This window comes from Lygodium microphyllum, chromosome 1 (genome assembly GCF_053477565.2).
Source record: "Lygodium microphyllum isolate KBCC chromosome 1, Lygodium_microphyllum_v1.1.10, whole genome shotgun sequence".
Classification (NCBI taxonomy): Eukaryota; Viridiplantae; Streptophyta; class Polypodiopsida; order Schizaeales; family Lygodiaceae; genus Lygodium; species Lygodium microphyllum.
In genome coordinates, this window is record NC_141135.1 from 13,478,029 (window position 1) to 13,497,589 (window position 19,561).

At 42.5% G+C, this 19,561-nt stretch overlaps 2 protein-coding genes across 6 annotated transcripts in view; one reads left to right on the forward strand and one right to left on the reverse strand.

The window, feature by feature from the left end:
• Positions 1 to 19,561, forward strand: part of LOC148040851 (uncharacterized) — a 149,899-nt gene that overhangs the window by 62,045 nt on the left and 68,293 nt on the right. For 4 of the 5 annotated variants that reach the window (XM_087670380.1, XM_087670404.1, XM_087670343.1 and 1 more), the window contains 3 exons: positions 10 to 775; positions 14,368 to 14,435; positions 15,241 to 15,621. In XM_087670380.1, the coding sequence (XP_087526506.1) occupies positions 10 to 775; positions 14,368 to 14,435; positions 15,241 to 15,621 (1,215 nt within the window). Of the gene's footprint in view, positions 1 to 9; positions 776 to 881; positions 1,314 to 14,367; positions 14,438 to 15,240; positions 15,622 to 19,561 lie in introns of those variants that run through there. The other variant, XR_015689337.1, reaches the window with a different exon arrangement.
• Positions 1,024 to 10,447, reverse strand: LOC148040853 (uncharacterized). The gene is made up of 3 exons (XM_087685821.1): positions 10,325 to 10,447; positions 8,726 to 10,177; positions 1,024 to 1,107 (listed from the first exon to the last, which is right to left on the reverse strand). Exons 1-3 carry the CDS (start codon positions 10,445 to 10,447, stop codon positions 1,024 to 1,026), a joined length of 1,659 nt encoding a protein of 552 aa, XP_087541947.1.

Below are 19,561 nucleotides of genomic sequence, written 5' to 3' on the forward strand. Positions count from 1 at the left end.
GGTTGGTAGGCTGTGCAACAGGAATCTCGTGCTTTTGTGCTGTCACCGATATTCTATCAAAGTGTGGGAGCTTCATATTTCAGTGCTATGACAAGTGCTGAGTCCAAAAAGTTCCAGAACTGGGTTGAAGAGCAAAAGAAAAACCTTGAGCAAGATTGGGTATTGATCAAGCCTGATAAAGAGTGGGGGGAACTCTTTCAGCTCTTTGCAGCTGTGTTATCGGGGGAGCTTTCTATTTTACCTTTTATGCCTGAGAAAGGAATTGGTGAAAGGGATCATGATGAGCTTGCCAGAAAACGGAAGCGCGACATGTCTGACTATGTAAAAGAGGTTCTTACACCAAAACCAAAGTTTGGAGGAACTGAGGAAGGTGGAATTACACAGCGCCGGGAAAGAGGGTTTCCTGGTATAGAAGTCAAAGCTCATATTGTGTCCATACCCTTAGAAAAGATGCTCTCTTTGGATTCTGTAGAAAATACATCCTTGGAGTATGCGGAGAGTGGACATGTCTCCCCTGCAGCATCAACTGTGGATTTGGACTCTGAACCAGAGTCATTGGTCAGTGTGTCCTGTTGTGAGACCAGTAAGCAGAGTCTGAATTCCCAGAGTCTGTCAGAGACACAGATCTCTTATGGGGTGGAATTTTGTGAAGATCTTGGCACTTCCTGGAAAATATTTGACAAGTCTTTAATTGATACACTTTATGAAGCTGTTTCATTGGCTGGTGAAGAAGGTCTGGCAATGGATGAACTAGCAGATAAGGTCAGACAGCTTGGTAAGCTCTTCGAATCCTGTCATTGAAGGTTGTTTGAAAACACAATTTTGATATGCTAAGTGCTTCTTCTTCTTCTTCTTCTTCTCCTTCTTCTTCTTCTTCAAAGGCCCTGTAAGGGACTAATAAGTACACCATAAAGACAATGGCTGGGTAAAGAACTGGTCTGGTGGGCTGCATCCCAATCCATATGTGACTCAAGTTGAAGAAGGTGCCAGAGTTCCATGTCTGCACAAAAGCATCTTTCCTTCTCATCCACTTGAAGTCAGCTTGTAGACTTTTCCATCTCCCATGGAGGGTATGAATAATCTTCGTTGAGATCCTAGAGAGGATCTCTGGAGTAGAAATAAACTGTAGATCAATGGCATGGCTCCACCTTTTGGTCCAGCAGAATATTCTCTTAGATGCAGTAACCATGCCATATAACTGCAAAAGCCTTCGTAATTCCAGCCACATCATTGGAAGTATTTTTGCAAAAACAGAAGAGACATCACCATAAGCTAATTGGACACAGTCTTGTTGCCATGTTAAACATCACAAGGTACTACTTTTCACAGATCCCCAATATACTGCAGTTACATCTAATAGGCCTGCTTATTTGGCTTTCAAGTACACAAGTATCAGTTATATCGTGCACTAAGACAACAGCCTTGGCTTAAAAAGATTCCAAAATGCCCAGAGGCAAAAGGCTGATTATCAGTAATGCATAGGGCTGAGCCTTAACTATACAACCAAAAGATATATTCTTTATTTTTATCAGATCAAATTCCATTCTATCCATGACTTGTGCAATGTATTGCCATTGTAGCATAAAAGCTCTTCAAACATCAATTTGCATGATGACTACATCCTGATTTGGTTACTTCACATATTCAATTCCAATGCAACACCTTGCAATCATGTTTTTAATCATACAAGAAGAAAATTCAAAACACATACATGTACAGATATGAAGTTTATTTGACTACATTGAGTGGAAATCTCTGTGGCCCTAAATTTATTAAGCACTCTTTAGTTATAATACCAACATATAGAGAGCCTTGGCAAAGGCTAAAAGGCTAGGTAAATATCTCTCTTTAAAAGGCATGTCAATTCTTAACAGAGAAAAGTCGAGTATGTTTGGCCAAACATCCTTCAGTTTTTCAAATGTTTGCGATGGCTAAGCATGTGAGCATGATAAAACCATGCTTGGAATGGTGTTCGTAATTTGACACCATATCTAAAACGGTATTCCTCAAGATGAGTGCCATCAAGTAGTACATTCTTTGGACAGTTAGCTTCAACTACGAATTTGTAGACAACTGATGTCAAAATGTTATTGGCTAGCAATTTGCAGTTCTATAATGCAGTTCGTATTGTGGGAGGGTATCTTGTTAGCGTAGTGCATATCATGTGCGTATGAGGCCTTTTATTGGCTCATATTGAGAGGGGGATGTGTGCACAGTCACTATATGGGCAACCTAGTGGTGCTTAAGTAGGCTGGTCCACTCAAGTGGCATCCCATTCTCTCAGCAATATATATATTTTCCCCTCCTCTCATTCATTCATCAGATCACATTGTTTTTGTGGTGCGGGCGGGGGGGGGAGAAAGAAAGAAAGAAATATAACCATCTTTTGAGGCCAAAATCAGCCTTTGAGACAAAACCATGTACAATGTTGATCATCACTAGACAGCAAAGTGTGACATGCTAAAAGATGATGAGTGATATATTGTGAAAAGAACCTAAAGTGATGTACAAGAATAAATAATGCACATGTAGGGTAAACTAACGTCTAGCCATGTGGCTAAGTGATATCCATATATCTAGTTCCACCGAGTTAGGATCGATGGGTAGAGAATGTTATGCATCCCCGATGGAATAGTATGGGGGTAATATTTGGATTGAGCCCTTAACTTTGTCATGTGCTGCTCATGCCATTGGCGGATCTCCCTCATCTCTCTTTGATGTAGCATTTGTGTTTGGTACCTCGATATTTGCAGTCAACATGTTGCTTTGATCTCCTCAACTCTTTGGATTGTCACCCTTCTTTGTGCAAGTGCTATGTGTGTGGTCATTGTTTGGAAGGAAGCAGTGAGTTGTGATTGACGTCCCTCTCTTTGTATAGTGCCAACTTGTAGTAATGAAGTGCAGAGCCTCTAAATCTTGACTAGAAACAAGCCAAAGCGGCACCGGTTTGGGAACTCCATGACTAGTTTGAGGGAGGTATCTCCAAATAGTGTGTGGTATCTGGCTTGGACTGTATTGTAACTTTTGCATTTGCAGATGTAGTGCTCCTGGCTCTTCACCTCCTTTTGGCATAATTTGTAGATCCACTCAACTGTAGGAATATGGGCTGACCTCCTGGTCTTGATGTCAAGGTAATGAGAGGATACCTTGAGTTGGCCAATGGCTACTTGCATCTCGTGTTGCATGTGTACATCAATGTATCCAGGTCTCTCGTTGGAGCCATCCACTATAGTCTTCATGAAGTGGTCCTTTTAGTATGACATCTTTGGGGGGAAGGGGCTGCCAGGGTGAAATCCATGTATGCTGTATATACAGCTGGTAGAGGTCTTGCTGCACGACCGAGTTGCTCTTAGTGTGGAAGAGGTGTATGAAGGGGGAGTGAGGGCCATACTGCGCACGCGCGCACACACACATGATGAGAAAGGTGACCGAGTAGTTTAAGCTCTTGTTTCCAAGCTGCCGCCATCACTTGGTAAGGGTAGCATGAAGAATGACAGCTTGCGTCAATCCTTGATGCATCAGGCTAGCTAGATACGTACACATGACAAGGCAAAAACATAGGGTTGTGGGCGCTAAGTCAAAAACGCCATGTGGATAGACAAGCCTAAGGATGGGACTTTGGATAGATAGGGAATTAGTATACACAAGGCTGTGGTATAGATAGGCAGGGCTATGTGCTTTGTCACGTGGACGAATACACAAGGTTGCATAGTTAGTTTTAGCAGAAGTATTAGGTTCCTGCAAGGGTGCAAGGGTGCTTTGATTAGGTCCACCCAACCGGGATTGTAAACGTAGTTTGATCTGTTGTGGCAGCAGTGTGTTATTTGATGTGAATTGGCTCAGCTTTGGGAATGTGGGCTGCCCTTTCAATTTTGATCACAGGCTGATGAGAGGATACTTTGAGCTGGCCAATGGCCACCCCCATCTCATATATCATGCATACATCTAGGTGTCCAAGCCTCTCAATAAACCATTTGTTGTAGTCCTCATAAAGTGGTCCTTGTAGTATGATATCAGCAATCATTTATCAATGAAAAGCTTATACCTAATGCTCATTGATGCTTTACGGGATACTTAGTGGATTTATGGCTACTTTGGCTATTATGTATACTTCTGGATATGCTATGGCATGCTTTTGAGCTAATGTTTGGGCTCTATTACATTGATCTTGGCTGTGCTTACATGCCTTTGTCACTTCAGTGGCTTACATAGTTACGAGCTTGAAGGATCTATTGGGTTTTATGCTCCTAGCTTATGCTTCATATATCTTGGATACTCGACTATCATGTATTTGATGTTTTGAGCTTGCGTTACTCATTTGGAATTTGATTTTGTTCCAATGGGAGCTACCTACACTACTTTGGATATTATATAAATATTTAGATTTATATCATTGAGCTTGAGCATACTTTCATCGGGACTGTGGGACACTTACTTCTCAGGGGAAGGGGCTGGTGGGGCGAATTCCACAAATGCTATATGTGCAGCTGGTAAAGGTCTTCTCGCATGACCAAGTTCCTCTCAGTGTAGGAGGGGTGTATGAAGGGGGAGTTAGGGTCATATTGAAAAGGGGCATTGATCTAAAAAATACATTATAAACTGATTAGCTCTTTAAAACAACCGCAAAACATGTAAATCACCCAAAAGTTTCACTAAACAGTGTGTAGTCCTAGAGAATGTTAGTGTCCCAAACCCTAATTTGGGTGGATCCACTGATCCACTGTATGAAGGGGGAGTTAGGGTCATATTGAAAGGGGGGCGTTGATCTAAAAAATGCATGATAAACTGATTAGCTCTTTAAAACAACCCCAAAACATGTAAATCACCCAAAAGTTTCACTAAACAGTGTATAGTCCTAGAGAGTGTTAGTCTCCCAAACCCTAATTTGGGTGGATCCACTTATATATAAATAGATAGGCTGCCCACCATTCAATCTTATCCCTTGTCTTGTAGGTTTTAGCCATTAGCTCTCCCTCTAGTGGTTGGCCAGCCCATCGTGATGCCACATAATCACCGGCCCTTGGTGCCTTGTCCATTGCTGCCGCCATGCTGTCTAGCCTCCTCCTGAGCATCATGCAGCTTGCGTTACTACAATGCAGGCTCAATCTCCATCGGATCTTTCTCCTACAATTGTTGCCCAGCATCCTACTATTGCCAGTGGTCAGCTGCCATCATCTTTAGGTGGTTACATTGCTGCATTTACCAGTTCTAGGCCCAACAATTGCAGCATTTTAGTTTCCAGCCTGCTGTCATTCTACTTTCTACATCATCTTAGCTTTGATTGGTAGTTGCAGCACTCGAGACCCGTTTCCGATGGACGTCACCCTATAGCCCGCTCCCATGAGAGCCATTGGCTTTTGGACAGCTCTGCCCTTGAGCATCTTGTTCACTTTTCCTTCATTTACAGCATTCATTCATTCACTTTAGAGCTATTTTTCTTCAGTGTTTGTTTTTGTGTTTCGCGTTAGCGTTTTGCATTTTTGTGATTGAATTCTGTGTTTTAGTCGTGGTCATTGAGCGTTTTCTTTTGCAAACCCTACCATATTTCCACAGCGGGGAGGCGGTCCATGTTGATCTTATATCTTGTGAGCCACTATTCGACCTGCGTATACCATGGTCTCATGCCCTGCTTGAGCTAGTTGCCTAGAGGCCTTGAAGTCTCTTGTAGGTAGTCTATTTGGGTGCATGTCATGTACTCTATATATGAAGCTAATGGTTTGAAAAAGGTCCTCCATCATCATGGGGGTGCAACAAACTTGGCTCTAATGATCTCATGTGATATTGGTGGTTTGCTGTGCGAATCATTTGTGAGAGCACTATGTTTTGTAGTCTCTCCATTTGTGTCCATAGGTATGTAACCAGGTAAGGGGTCCAAACATGTGCACCATAGATCATGGAGGGTGTCACCAATGTCTCAAATAGCCACATCCATGTGTGAGGCTCTTGGAAGTGTGCCTAGTGGCATTCTTTCTCCATCATGACCAATGTTGTGTGTCCCTGTATGATTCCATCTCTAGTTGCTTGCGCCATGGTGAATCTCTGAGAAAATGCAATGAATGTGACCCCTAAGTAGACATGCAAGTCCACAACCTCCACCTATCCTGTTGTGCTAGGGTAAATATTGATTTTTTCCTCATTGATGCTGATGTGGGGAAGAAAGATTAGGATCTTGGCTTTTTCCAAGACCAACTGCCAATTCATGCTATATGTTGAAGTCATGAAGGGCATGGAGCTATTGCTGTAGACTCCTTCTCGTGTGATGTGGTCTTCTATCTCGTCAATGTAGAGTCCAAAGAGTGTAGGGGAGAGGGGACATCCTTGCTTCAGAGGCCATGCTTGAAAGTCCTTTTGGGCATCTCACTTCTCCTAACACTCTCTTGTGCAATGCATAGATGCCCCAAATCATGTTTGATGGGATCCCTAGTGTTTGCAGCCTTTGTAGTAGTCTATCTTGTGGAATTGTATCAATTCTTTGCCAAAAGCCACAAAGCAACAACAGAGTCTCTTCTTACTTACTTTTGCTTGCTCAATCATGCCTCTCAAGGTGAAGATGTGGTCAAGTGTAGAGGATCCCCCATCCAAATCCAGCTTGACCTGCTGCCCTTTATCTCCCTCTCTCTGCATATACATTGAGCACCGTCTCCATCATTGCTCCATATATTGTAGCCAATGTGTGGGCCACCTTGCTGATCTTGTAGTTACAAGGATCTAGGGGATTGCAGACTTGTGAATAGGTATGATGGTATGCATGGTCCACTCATCTGGGAAGCCTTTCGTTAGAGCCCTCTCGAACATAAAAGCAAGGAGACCAGCCAAAAGGTCCATTGCATAAATGAAGTTCTCACCTTGTGTGTGTGTGTGTGTGGAGAGAGAGAGAGAGAGAGAGAGAGAGAGAGAGAGAGAGAGAGAGAGAGAGAGAGAGAGTATATTAACGTCTCTAAAAGGCCAATGTGGCCTATGAGACCAAAGCAATACATACAATGATGGTGTGTTTCTCATCTGGAACGAGAAAAAATGAAAAACATGCCTATAAGACTGAAAAAATGAAATAGTGTCCTATAAAAGGGAAACATGTCAATGATCTAAAAGTGAAAGTAGAAAAAGGAAAACTCTCCATCAATGAGATGTTTGTCCTCTAAGGAGTTGTATCTCTGCATGGTTGAGGCGTCTCTGCATCTGTCTCCTGTGGCGCTCAATGATGGCTTTAATTTGTCTGTGGTGTGGATGTCTAGGCCTTCGTCCGGGTGGACGTAGGCGCCTAGACCGGCTGAGTGCGAGTGCTCTATCCAAAGGGACACCTACAGAAGATGAGGTCCAATGATGATGTACTCCTGTAGGCTGTGTGGCAGTAGTAGTGGTATCTGCCATACTCTGACGTGTATCAGTGAAAAAGTCAGTGACTGCTCTTTGTCTATGTGAGCCGAGTTGTGGGGGCCTCCTACTCCGTAGAATTGTTGCTCTGCGCCTCTGGAGTTCCAAGAGGAAGAATCCCAATTATCTCCAATCCTCAAGCTGCATGATCCATCTCAGGGGTCCAAAACCCTCTCGAAACAGACAGTGGTATCTACCTCGTATATCATAATATACAGTGCATCGGCAGATGTAGTGTTCCTCTGTCTCTGGCTCTTTGTCGCATAGTGGGCATATGCGTTCCTCTGTCTGTATACCCTCCCATCTGCTTGTCTCAATCCTCAGGTGGTGGGATGAGGTGCAGATCTGACCAATAACTATGCGTAGTCCATGAGGCAGCTGTGTGTCCATGTAATTGGGTCGGGTGATGAAACCATCCTCAGATACCTGAAGGAAGTGGGTCTGGTAGTGTGCCATCCTCGTGCCATGGGAGGAGGGGGGTTGGATTCAGGTCTTCTCCGTATCTAACTTCAGTATGTCTGCTTTGATCACATGGTTTAGCTTTGATCGGCTTAGGTCAAGTGTAAGGCAATCCAGGCTATAGTCAAAGGGGGGTAGTCTGTCAATCTGCAGTCCATGTAGACTCATCCATGTACTCATCTGAGCATACCAACAATGTCTGTCACCATCTGCTGCTAGTTGTCTAGAAGAGGCCAGGGCTAGCCGTGGGTATCTATCTTGGGGGAGCTCCCATAGTCTATGTATGAAAGTCACTGCCTGGACCAAGGCCTCAGCCACCATGGGTGATGCTCCCAACTCAGCTCTGATAATCTCATGTGGGGTTGAGCTCTTCGTTCGTATCATACGTGAGATCATCATGACCAGTGGTCTTTCCATATGCTCCCACCCGTCATAGTATTCCTTCTCTGGTCCATCCCGGTCTCCCAAAGGTTGTCTCCTCGTGTGAAAGAGACTCGGACCCCAAATAGCTGCCCCATATAGGAGTGTGGGTGTAACCAGGGTGTCAAAAAGCCACAATTTGGTGCATGGCTCATGAAATTGTATGTGAGCACATTGCCTCTCCAATGCACCTAAAGGCTGCATATGCTTTTGTCAAACGAGCCTTTGATGTCTCTCTCCAAGAGAATTGTGGTCCCTTCAATGTGACCCCCAAATAGACATACTGCCTAACCATCTCCATTGGCTCTCCATCAAAAGTAAACTGGTGCTCAGCTCTTGTCACCCAAGCAGCTGAAGTGTTAAATACCATAACTTTAGTTTTCCCAAGGTTCACCTTAAGATCTCTATCTCTGCAAAAAGCTGATAATGCATCCAACTGTCTATTTAGTCCCTCAAGTGAGTCAGATATAAGTACAATATCGTCGGCATAAAGCAGTAATGGTATCAGCACTCTAGCTAGGCTGGCTTCGGCTCCACCAGTTCTGTCCACATATTCTGAAATTTCATCTATGTACAACCCAAATAGTGTCGGTGAAAGTGGACAGCCTTGTTTCACCCCAATGGTGCTATTGACTATATCTGAGATGCCCTCAGGTGTTCGTACTCTACCCGTCACTGTCTCATACAAGGCATAGATACTCCACTGTATCTCTACAGGCACATCAATGTTTTGCACTCTTCTCATGAGTCTAGCACGTGGCACTGTGTCAAAGGCCCTGCGAAAGTCCACAAAACAGCAGTAGATCTTTTTCTTGAATGCCTTGCCTTCTTCGATGATTGCCCTCAATGTAAAGATATGGTCTAGAGTTGTATATCCCCTCCTGAAGCCAGCCTGGCCTTTTGATCTCAGGCCATGCATCTCGGCCCATTCACTCAATGCTTGTTCCACGATAGAGCCATATATTTTGGCTAGCATGTGTCCAATCATGATAGTTCGATAGTTACTAGGTAGCGCGGGGTCTCCACTCTTAAAGAGCGGCACAATAATATGGTCTGACCAATAGGTTGGAAATCCCTCACAAACTGCCCTATTAAAGATGTGAGCCAGCGTTGGTGCCAAGATATCACAAGCATGCGCGAAGTGTTCAGCTACTAAACCATCATGATCTTGGGCTTTTCCATTTTTCAGTTTCCATATGGCATTTCTCACTTTTTTTTCTGTGAAAAATCTGCAATTTGCTGGTCTTGAGGTTGAGGGGAGTGGCATAGGCTCTTGGCCAGGAACATCATAGAGTGTGCAAGCATATCCATGCCAATCATCTGGTCTAGTAATCTGTAAGGGTGGCTGGTTCTCATGCATATTTTTCCATGCTCTCTTGTTGTCCTGTCCCAAGAACATGGAATACATTTCTGTTGCTAGTCTGCTCAGGTATTCCCGCTTCTTTTTGCGTACCAATCGTCTGAAGAGTGTTCGAGCATGCTTATGTGTACATATGCCAAGTGCCACCTCTCGCTGAAAACGTGCTCGTGTCTCTCTGCACTCATCATCATACCAGCCATTCTGTGGGGCATTACCTCGTGGAGGTTTATCTGACGGCGTAGTGTGTGGGAAAGCGTAGGCTGCTGAAGTGTGTATTATCTCGGCCAACTGTCCTGTAAACTCATCGAGAGAGGCTTGTTTGTCTAGCTCCCTCAATGCATCTCGCACAGTAGTGCTATATATGTGTGAGGTCGCTTCCACAAAATCATAGCATGGTAATTTTGGTATGTGTGACTGTGCTTCGTGTATATGCCCATACTGCATTGTGAAAGCTAGAATAGCATGGTCTGCTACTAATCCAATTGGTCTGTTTGAGATTTCAAAACTTTTTATGTCAGGTAGCAAGTTGGGTGATCCAATCAAATAGTCCACTGTGCTTGACCCTTTCTTGTTATTCCAACATGTGAAGCCATTAGATCTTGGCCACTCTGGTAGCCCGTTAAGGATGGCCAAACCATGTGCACTTCCCAGTGCCAGTAGGTGTGTTCCATATTCTGTTCTCTCTCTATCTTGGGCTGATCTAGCTAATCCCACTTCATCTAATGCAATATCTCTGAACATCTCATCATTAGTGTCAAAGAAAGCAGATTGGTTGCTTCCTGTGCGTGCGTTAAAGTCTCCTGCTAGAAGAACATCCCCAATTCTCATAAATCTCATTGTGTCCTCATTTAGTGGTGTATACGGGGATGCCTCTTTAGTGGCAAACTTAGAGTATGCAGGGGGAAAGTAGCATATGGCAATATACATGTCTCGAGTTCTACTTGTACGTAACCTGATCCACATGTATCTTGCCTCTACATCTCTATGTACCACTTGGACTGTATCTCGGAACTCTTCTCTAAATAGAATTGCCACACCTCCTGATCCCCTCATCCCTCCAGGCCGCCTAGGCTGAGGGCGATATACACTTTCCCATCTATATCCATATACATCAGGTAGACGGCTGTCTTTAGATTGATGTGTCTCAGTATACATAGCAATGTCTATCGCTTTGAAAGTATCCTCAAAATAACCTGCATCTGTCTTAAGGGAGCCATTGCAATTCCACAGTGTGAACTTCAGGGTTTCATAGGCCGTGCACTGTCATGCTATCCTTTTCTCTGTGATGATGACTCTTCCATCTCTGTAGACAGCCCATTTACCTGCTTTCCGTGCCTCTAGAACACGTGGTATATTTTCCCTCCTGTGGGCTATCTAGGCTGGGGTGAGGTCTTCATCTAGGTAGATCTTTTCTCCTTTGAGAGCGATCCTCTTGGAGAGGAAGGCTCTCTTTTTTTCCAAGTCTCCAAACTTCAAGATGAGGACTTTTGTTTTTGTGTCAGCTTTCCCGACTCGCCAAGCCCCAATGATGGGTATATCTGTAGTCCCAATTTTGGTGGCAAGAGCTGTAGCATCTTCAATTGGGGAGCTTTTCTCATCTAGTCCAACCACTCTTACGTGGAGTGCGCGTGCCCGTCTTTTTGCCTCTTCTTCCAAGGTGGCATTCATAACTTTCACTTTGTTGCCATCCATTTCTTTGTTCTTTTTTGCCACATCTATCCATTCTGCATTTTCTTTGATAGTATTCTCAACATTCTCCATTTTCTTTTGGGTGCCTTCCACCACACTTGCATAGGTGTGCATATCCTTTTTTAAAACATCCGTTTCTTTTTGTAGTTTCGGTGTGATTTGTGGTTCCTTTTGTGCGTCCAGTTTCTTTTTGCATTCCTCTAGTTTTTCTTGTAGATTAGAGATCATTGAGTCTTTCTCTGCCATGTGTGCATCCAATGTTTGTTGCATCTCCTTTTTTAGTTCTTCCATCATTTCAGCTTGAACCCGCTCTTGGATATCATTTTTCATTTCCTTCCTCATGATACGCATTTCAGCACGGAGTATGGTCAACATCTCCTCATATAGTGTTTCATTAATTTTGCGGGATGTCTTCCCATATCTACTTGACCCTGGAGAGACATTCCAATCTCGGGTTTTACGCCCATAGGTTTTGTATCTCGTGTTCTTTGGCAGTGTATGAAACATTGTTTCCATGGTTGGTTTTGTGATTCCTTCATTGTCAGTTTCTTCCATCATGATTATAGTATGTGCTATAGCATAAAACTGTTTACAGTCTGACTAGAGTAGTAAACCAGTAACATAAACTATCACTATAGCATGAACTGTCAGTATATCATAAACTGTCAATGTGACTGCATCATAAAATATGACTGTAGCATAAACTGTCAATGTAGCATAGAACTGCCAATCTCACCTAAACTGTCACTGTAGCATGAAATGTTAATGTGCGTCAGTCTGAATTCACGCAGGTCTCCAGTCTGCACAGCACGACAAGGTTCACATCAGTTTGAGTACATCTGCAATCTCAGTACATTCACACAGGTTTGCATTCACGTTAGTCTGAGAGAGTCAACAGATTTCTTATACAGTCACAGTCACGACACAAAACTGTCTCATCAGTCACTGCGCATCCCTGGAGATACTGTTCACAAGGCCCACCACTGTTTACTGCAGGTACATCCCATCACTGTTCACTTAGTACTCCTGCGTGAGTACATTTACAGCATTCTCAGTGCTCTTGCGTTAGTACCTTCGTCACAGCATTCTCATTTGTCACAGTACATTCGTCACAGCATGTATTTTTGTCACAGGACATTCGTCAGTACAGCATTACTGCATCAGAGAGGTCATGCTTTTATCAGAGAGAGAGCTCATGCCTGCATTACTGATGACCTCAGACTTGTATCAAACTTGACAACCTGTCTTGCATCACGCTTGCATTACTGATGACCTGTCCTGCATCAGACTTGACAACCTATCCCGTCACGTTAGAGAGAGAGAGATTGCAAAAGGGTCTTTGCATAGGGGATATGCAGCACTGTCACAAGATCTCTAATGGTAGATGTGTCTAAATGCAATGAGATTGCTGCTTATCTTATTATTTCTTGCCAAGCTCCTAGGTAGTTATGGGGTTTCATTTCCTGAGTATGGAATTTAATGAGATGTCCACGAACAATGATTTACCTTAGGTTTGGTGTAAGATGCTGGCCATGGTCACTTTACAGCTGAAGCATACTTATCTTTTTCAATTTCTGCACTGGGCTGGTCTTTGGCACATTCGGTGGACATGGAATGCATTTATTTTTAATTCAACCTCAAGTATCTCTGGTCATGTGGGCTGTGCTCTCGAGTGCTATTGAGGCAAGTCAGTACCATGGTTTTTATTCATGTGATTCTCAGAGAGGTGGCCACTCCATGCATGAATATAATTTGCACCACTATTGTTGTGGCTTCTTTGTGATGCTCTTCTCTTGTGACTATAGCCACACGTCTTTTGTAGCCTAGGTCCTTTGTAAATATTTCAATCAATGGAAGCATTGGAGAAGATCCACACTTGGAGCGATGTTCCTTCACACTTTTGTTCTTTTCATCTCTGGTTTATGATATGCATTTTGTTGCCCATCAATGAGATCTCATTTTCATTGTTGGTCATGCATTCTTTGTGTTCTTTTCTTGCATGCTTATTGCTTCTGCTTCTGCTCATTGGGAATTCTCATAAATTTGACCCACTCTTCTTTTCAGCTGTGTCAGGAAGAACTCCCATATTTCAACAATGACCGGTCATGCAAGTATATGGTCTGTCAATAGATTTCAAAAAGCAATAAACAGCTCAATTCTAGCCAATGGATATGTTAGTAGCTAGCTGCAATCTTCCATACTGAGCAAGGCACTCAAAGAAATTTGGGCTTTAGTGGAGGGGCAGCTTGCAAGCTTTAATGGTGGGGTCCAGATTAAGGAGAGGATCCTGTTAAGCCAGCTTTACAAATTTAATTACAGGGTGTGCTTGATGCGATTTGGCAATGAGAACAAGAAGGCTAAGATAATCCACAAATGATTTTCTGGAATCTTTCCTCTTATCACTTTTATAAGCATCATTTTTGGCATCTTTGTTTGTATCACTGCTATAAGCATGTACAGTTATACTTGCTTCTTGTATGACAATCCCATTCCATGCAAGGTTGAAAAATCTTTTGATATTGGGAATTTTTAAAGCGGTTTGTCTACCTGCAGACATCCAAGTAGACAGCACTTGGTATTATGTTGTGATTGGTAGACTGGATTCATATATGGGTTCTATGTTTAGAAGATAGGAACTTACAGCAAGGCTTAGAACTTGGCACAGTTGGACAGCCCATTTTCATGTATTACTGTTGTTATCATTTACAAATCTCTCTACTGGACACAAATGCTGCCACATTTGAGCAGATGTGATTCACCCCCTCGAAGGCCAGTGGCATCGGGGTACATTAAGCGTGGAGCTTCAGTTAATTTTATTACAGCACAAAGATCAGACCTTTTCTTACAGAGCATCAAGCTGCCATTGTTTTGGATTACCATCCCCACAATATGCCTATTTCCTCCTCTACCTGTTTCATAGTTACCAACTAGAGTGGCAAGGGCTGAACTTTTTACTGACTCTATGTCACGCTATTGATAATCCTTCACAGTGCTTTTGGTCCTTATGCTTTCAGAACTACGATGCAACTGAGTGATGTGTCATTATAATTTCTTGGTTTACTGTTCAGGAGGTGGAGCATCTGTGGACAGTGAAGGAGCATCACAAGCATTGCATTCCATTGGCCTTGCTAGGGAGGTAAGCCCCATAAGCATTCATAAAATACATTCAGTCTTATCTTTGTATCTCAAGTATTTTCATTAAAGCTTTTCTTTGAGATGAGAAAAACTGAGAATTTATGAACTCCAAATGTCCACGCGATGGAAAAACAAGTTTGGGAAACAGAATTGTAGTTTAGGATCAGATTCTCAAGGCATTATGCTAGATTGGCTAGATCTTCCTTACTAGCAGCAATACAAAAGTAGTTACAAAGTTAGTTTCCCTGAGGAACTTGTGCTTGGATGAGCAGTGCCTTCGTAATTAATAGGGCCTGGAGCAGCAGCTTGCGCTTGTGTGAGCAGTGCCTTCCTAATTTATGAGGCCGAAAGAAGCAGCCTCAAGATTTTTCAAGCTTCTTGGGCTTTTTGACTCTTGAAATGCTGGTTTTAGACACTTGTGCCAGAACATACTTGTTAGGCTGATTTTGCAGAGATGAATGAATCGGACACTTCTATGAGCATTATTGACTTTGTGTTTGTGTCTAATACAAATGCGTGCAAGTGCAAATGTCCACAAGATTGTCGGCAGAACCCACAATTCTTATCTGCCTATTTAAGGTTTTGGGGTTTTGTTTTGCATTAGTGCACTATTCAGGAGATTTCCAGCAGGATTGCAGCTGTGGCTCCTTTGTTGCATAACGTATTTCCAAGTACACTTATCGTTTAGAAAAATTGAACCTTTTTATATTGATGGAACCAAGTTAGAATGACAATTTATTGCAAGTCAATTTTGAGATGGATTTGCTGATTCTATCGATGAGGTAAAAACATATTCTTTTTGGCAGGTGATGGCTTATGATCACACCCGGATCATATCAAATTCTCATAATCAACATTTTTTCTTACATGTAGCAAGACCTGCTGCAAGCTCATTTGATATCATTGGTGCACAAGATCATATGGATTTGGCTTCCAAGAAAGGTTTTGATCTGAAACCTGATCCAGTTCACTGTAGTACAGTTACGATCAACAAGGACGCTGGAGTCTCTCAAAGAATTGAATTGCAAAGTCCAATGGAGAAGGGGCACAATGAAGAACATAATCCAGTAGATCTGGTTCCAATACTTCCTTGGCTGGAAGCAGATGGCAAAGAGAGCATTCCTATGAGAAAGGCTCTAAACAGACGGATCATGGGAATTGTGATGCTCAGACCTGGCATTTCTGAGGCAAGTTGTTCTTTATCATCTTACAGATTTAACTTGTAAACTTTAAAGTAATTCCCTAATACCTTTTTCTTTTAGGAAATAGATAATTCAAATTTCAGTGTATTATCAAGCATGGAGTTGAAGAAAACTTGATGGAGCTGCATTCAAACTGTAAAAAAGGCGAAGAATGCATTGTTGGGTCTACTGATCTTTGCTTTGTTTTGGATAATTTAACACTTCTTTTTGTTTGTTTTAATGACCTCCAAATAACTTTCTTTTGGAGGTGTTAGAGCATCATTACATCCCATCCATGAATATAACCATCCCATCCGATCTGTCCAGTATGGTTGGATCTGTCTGTTCTGTCCAGGATCCGTACAGTGTGGATAGGCAAAATATCTGACAGCTGCCTTCTTGGCCAAGAAGGTGCTTGTTTGAAAATGTGACCATTTCTGGCAGTTGGGAGGGCTGTTTTATGCTGGTTTTGGCTGTTGCGAGTGTGGGGCTTGGCTGCTCTCTGTTTTAGAAGACATCCCTCAAGCTGTCAATCTCCATCCTACTCCTCAAGCAAGCTCCATCCTCATGCATCAAGTGCTCAAGCTCCATCCTCTATTCCTCAAGCAAGCTTCAGGCTCTTCCTCTTCCTCTTTCTCTACCTCTCTCCTGCCATCTCCTCTTCCCCTACCTCTCTCGTATCACCTCCTCCTCTATAGTTTACCACATCCTTTACTGACTCTTCCTTCTCTTCCCCTACCTCTAGCTTTAGCCTCTACCTTTATCTCCCCCTACCTCTCTCATATCACCTCCTCCTCTATAGTTTACCATATCCTTTACTGACTCTTCCTTCTCTTCCCCTATCTCTACCTTTATCTCCTCTTCTTTCCCTTCCCCTACCTTTCTTCCCTACTCTTCTCTTACCTCTTGGGAGAGGGACATCATAAAATCCATAGCCACTCCCTCGCTCTTACTATTTTTTCCCCCAAAGAAGAGTAAATTTTGTTTTTAATGCCTCAGAGAAAATCCTCCCAACATAAAATAGAAAACAAAGTAATTGTGATACGTTTCACGCTTGAAATATTTCACCTCTGAAACATTGCATTTCACCTCGAAATGTTTTATCTTTGGGCAAGTCCCAAGCGAAATGCCAAGTGAAATGGTTGAATAATATAGATGAAGATTTAGTTTCAACTTACACATTTATACCATACAAATCCTTTCATGTCAATAAATAATGTCGTTTTTTTGTGTACACAAGATCAATAAGTATGGTGTTCTATATATGTAGTGGGCAAAAATCAGAAAAATGCAAGAACAAACATGTTCTTTTCCATTTAAAAATCGTGTTTCAGTCAGCCATTCCACTCGGGACATTTCGCGTTTTCGTGTTCCAATGAAATGTTTTAGGCATTTCAGGCATTCGGCATTTCAATGCTTGCAAAACACGGTTCATGGTTATGTGCATCATTTAGAAAGAACCTTGTAGAGAGTATAATTGTGACCTCAATGTCACATTAAATATCACTTTAATGTCACATCACAATAATGAACCCTATAGAGTAGCTAAGTACATCATAAGTACAATGGTTTTTTGGACAGCCAATTCAGTTGGCTATAATGCTAGACCATTTATGGGTTTGTGTGAAGAAGGTGCTGAAGTCCTAGGCCAACAAGAAGTCATCTCTTCTTCTCGTCCTTTTAGAGCCACCATGTAGCTTGTCTTATCTATGGAGAGTATGGATGATCTCTGGCCAAATCCTTGAAAAAGTCTCTGCAGTAGAGACATCTTGGAGATCTATAGCATGGCTGCACTTCATAGTCCAAATATACTAGGCAATTATACCAACAATCAACTCCCATCTTAGACAGTGTCCTTGGCTCCTATTAGTAATCTGAAGTGGGGATCCTGCTTAAATGCTAACCAATGATGTGAAAGAAGTGGCTCCCTTGAAAATCCTCATATCCATATGTTGGGCCTTTGTCTTTGATCCAAGCTATGGCCCCCGAAGTCCCAACCATGGTATTTGTTGTGTGTGAAAGACCATCGTGAGGGCTCTTCTCCATACATCTTGGGCTCTAGGATAATCTCATACATAGTATTTTTGCAACTCCTGTAGCTCACCACAACTTGCACATGCCATTAGGGCCTTGTCATGTCCAAGCTACCAATCACTAAGCTCCCATGAGCTAATAACCATAGGGTGAGGGATATCTTCCTAGGCCTAAAATTGGCATCTAGCCTTTACCAAAAGTCTAATGGAAAATGATCTAAGATGCCTTGTTTGTGCAATGGGAAGTGGCTGTTGGTTGTCTTAGACCTGCTCATCCAATTCCTCTTTCCCAGCTTGATAGCGTAGTCGAAGAAGGCCACATGGCATGGCTCGTGAGAGAATGGATCCCTCTAAACCCACTTGCTTGTGTCCCACTATAATCTTTGAAGGGGCTGCTTCTAATAAGCATCTAAGCCCTCTCGCTAAAGGTGACCATCTTTCTCTATTGTGAAAGTGAATATTGCATCTTTGCTAGTTGCAATGATCCCAAGGAGGACATCTCCTCTAGAGGAGAGACTAATCCAGGTTTGAGAAGTGGCAATTTATCATGCAATTAGGAGGTACTCCTAGTGTCATGGCTTGAGGGCTCTAGCGCCCTTGAGGCCTTGTAGTCTTTGCCTTTGGATCCCTTGTGATAGCTCTTGAAATGCAAACAAATCTCCGAGTGAGAAAGCAATGTGCAGGGAGAATCTTCTTTGGGATAAGTTTTTTGTCCAAGAGTGTGACTTGAGTTTGATTGCACAACACACACACACACACACACACACGTGCACGCGTTTGGGGTCAAAAGTCTACCGCGGGAGTAAGAGACAGCATAGTGAAGGGAGATTCAGGGAGAGGAGTAGATGGAAGAGAAGGGTTGAAAGAAATAGAAGATGTAGAAGAATACTCACAGAGGTGAAGTTTGTCAATTTATTTCTGCATTATAAGAAGATAAATCTCTTGTAGAAAAAAACGTGCATAAAACAATACCTTTCTCTATGTTGCTCAGACTGCTAATCTGATGTCTCTATTGGTTCCGAAAGGGGGGTAAAATACTAGCATGAGTAGCTAGAATACTCTCTGATCACTCCTCGTTCTCCTAGTTCAGAGTGCTGTCCATTGCTTGAAAATTGCGATCGCGCATTGCGCGATTTCGCCAATTTTTCTTTTACCATAGAATCCTTCCAAAATGGTTGAAAGCTACATGCTTTCTTTTATATGTCATCCTATTCTAGAAGGATTTTTACAAGAGAGAATATCTAAAATATAAAAAATTGGCTAAACTTGTCTAAAAATCTTGTAGTTTTGAACCATCCACACTACGGACACTGACATTAATGACTAATATGGCATTTGCTCTCTAGATCAATAAGAAAGCTACACTCGAGAGTTTTTCACATTGTGACCGCGTAGCGGCACGATATCCACCTCCTCTTAATCTGCATATTCTCTGGCATGTGCCAAAGTCTTATGGATCTGCAGTGTCAAAAGAAGTATTCTCTGCCATGTCAATGTCTTCATCTTCCTTATTCTCATGTTCATGCTCAGTATCCAACTCCTTTAACTCATATGCTGAAGACTCTCTACGTTTAAAGAGCTTGATACATTTTCCAGTCATTGGAATCCTTAGAGCTGTTCCATCCATCTCTTTTAATGCATAGGTAGCATTGTCAAAAACAAACCTTACCACATATGGATCAAAACCATTGGTTTGCCATCTTTTCGGCTGGTACTATGCTGATTTTCCAAGCTGTTGTCATAAATCAGCACCCAGTATCCTTCTTGTATAGCTCGTGGTCGAAGTTTGTGTTGCTTGTCAAACCTCTTCTTGTTCTTGATCCTTGCAGTCTTCAACTTTTTCATGGCTGTCTCAATGTCTTCAGGCCTTCTTTCTAACTGTCTAATGCATAGGACCAACAACTCTTCTCTAT

Excerpts from the sequence above, each read along its gene's own strand:
- LOC148040853 (XM_087685821.1), bottom strand. The coding sequence starts at position 10,447 with ATGAGATTTATGAGAATTGGGGATGTTCTTCTAGCAGGAGACTTTAAC. Across the intron at positions 10,178-10,324 it reads GAGATATTGCATTAGATGAA|AAAGGGTCAAGCACAGTGGA; the intron begins GTGGGATTAGCT and ends TGGAATAACAAG. Across the intron at positions 1,108-8,725 it reads TGCTTTATGCCGACGATATT|AGATCCTCTCTAGGATCTCA; the intron begins GTACTTATATCT and ends TTTCTACTCCAG.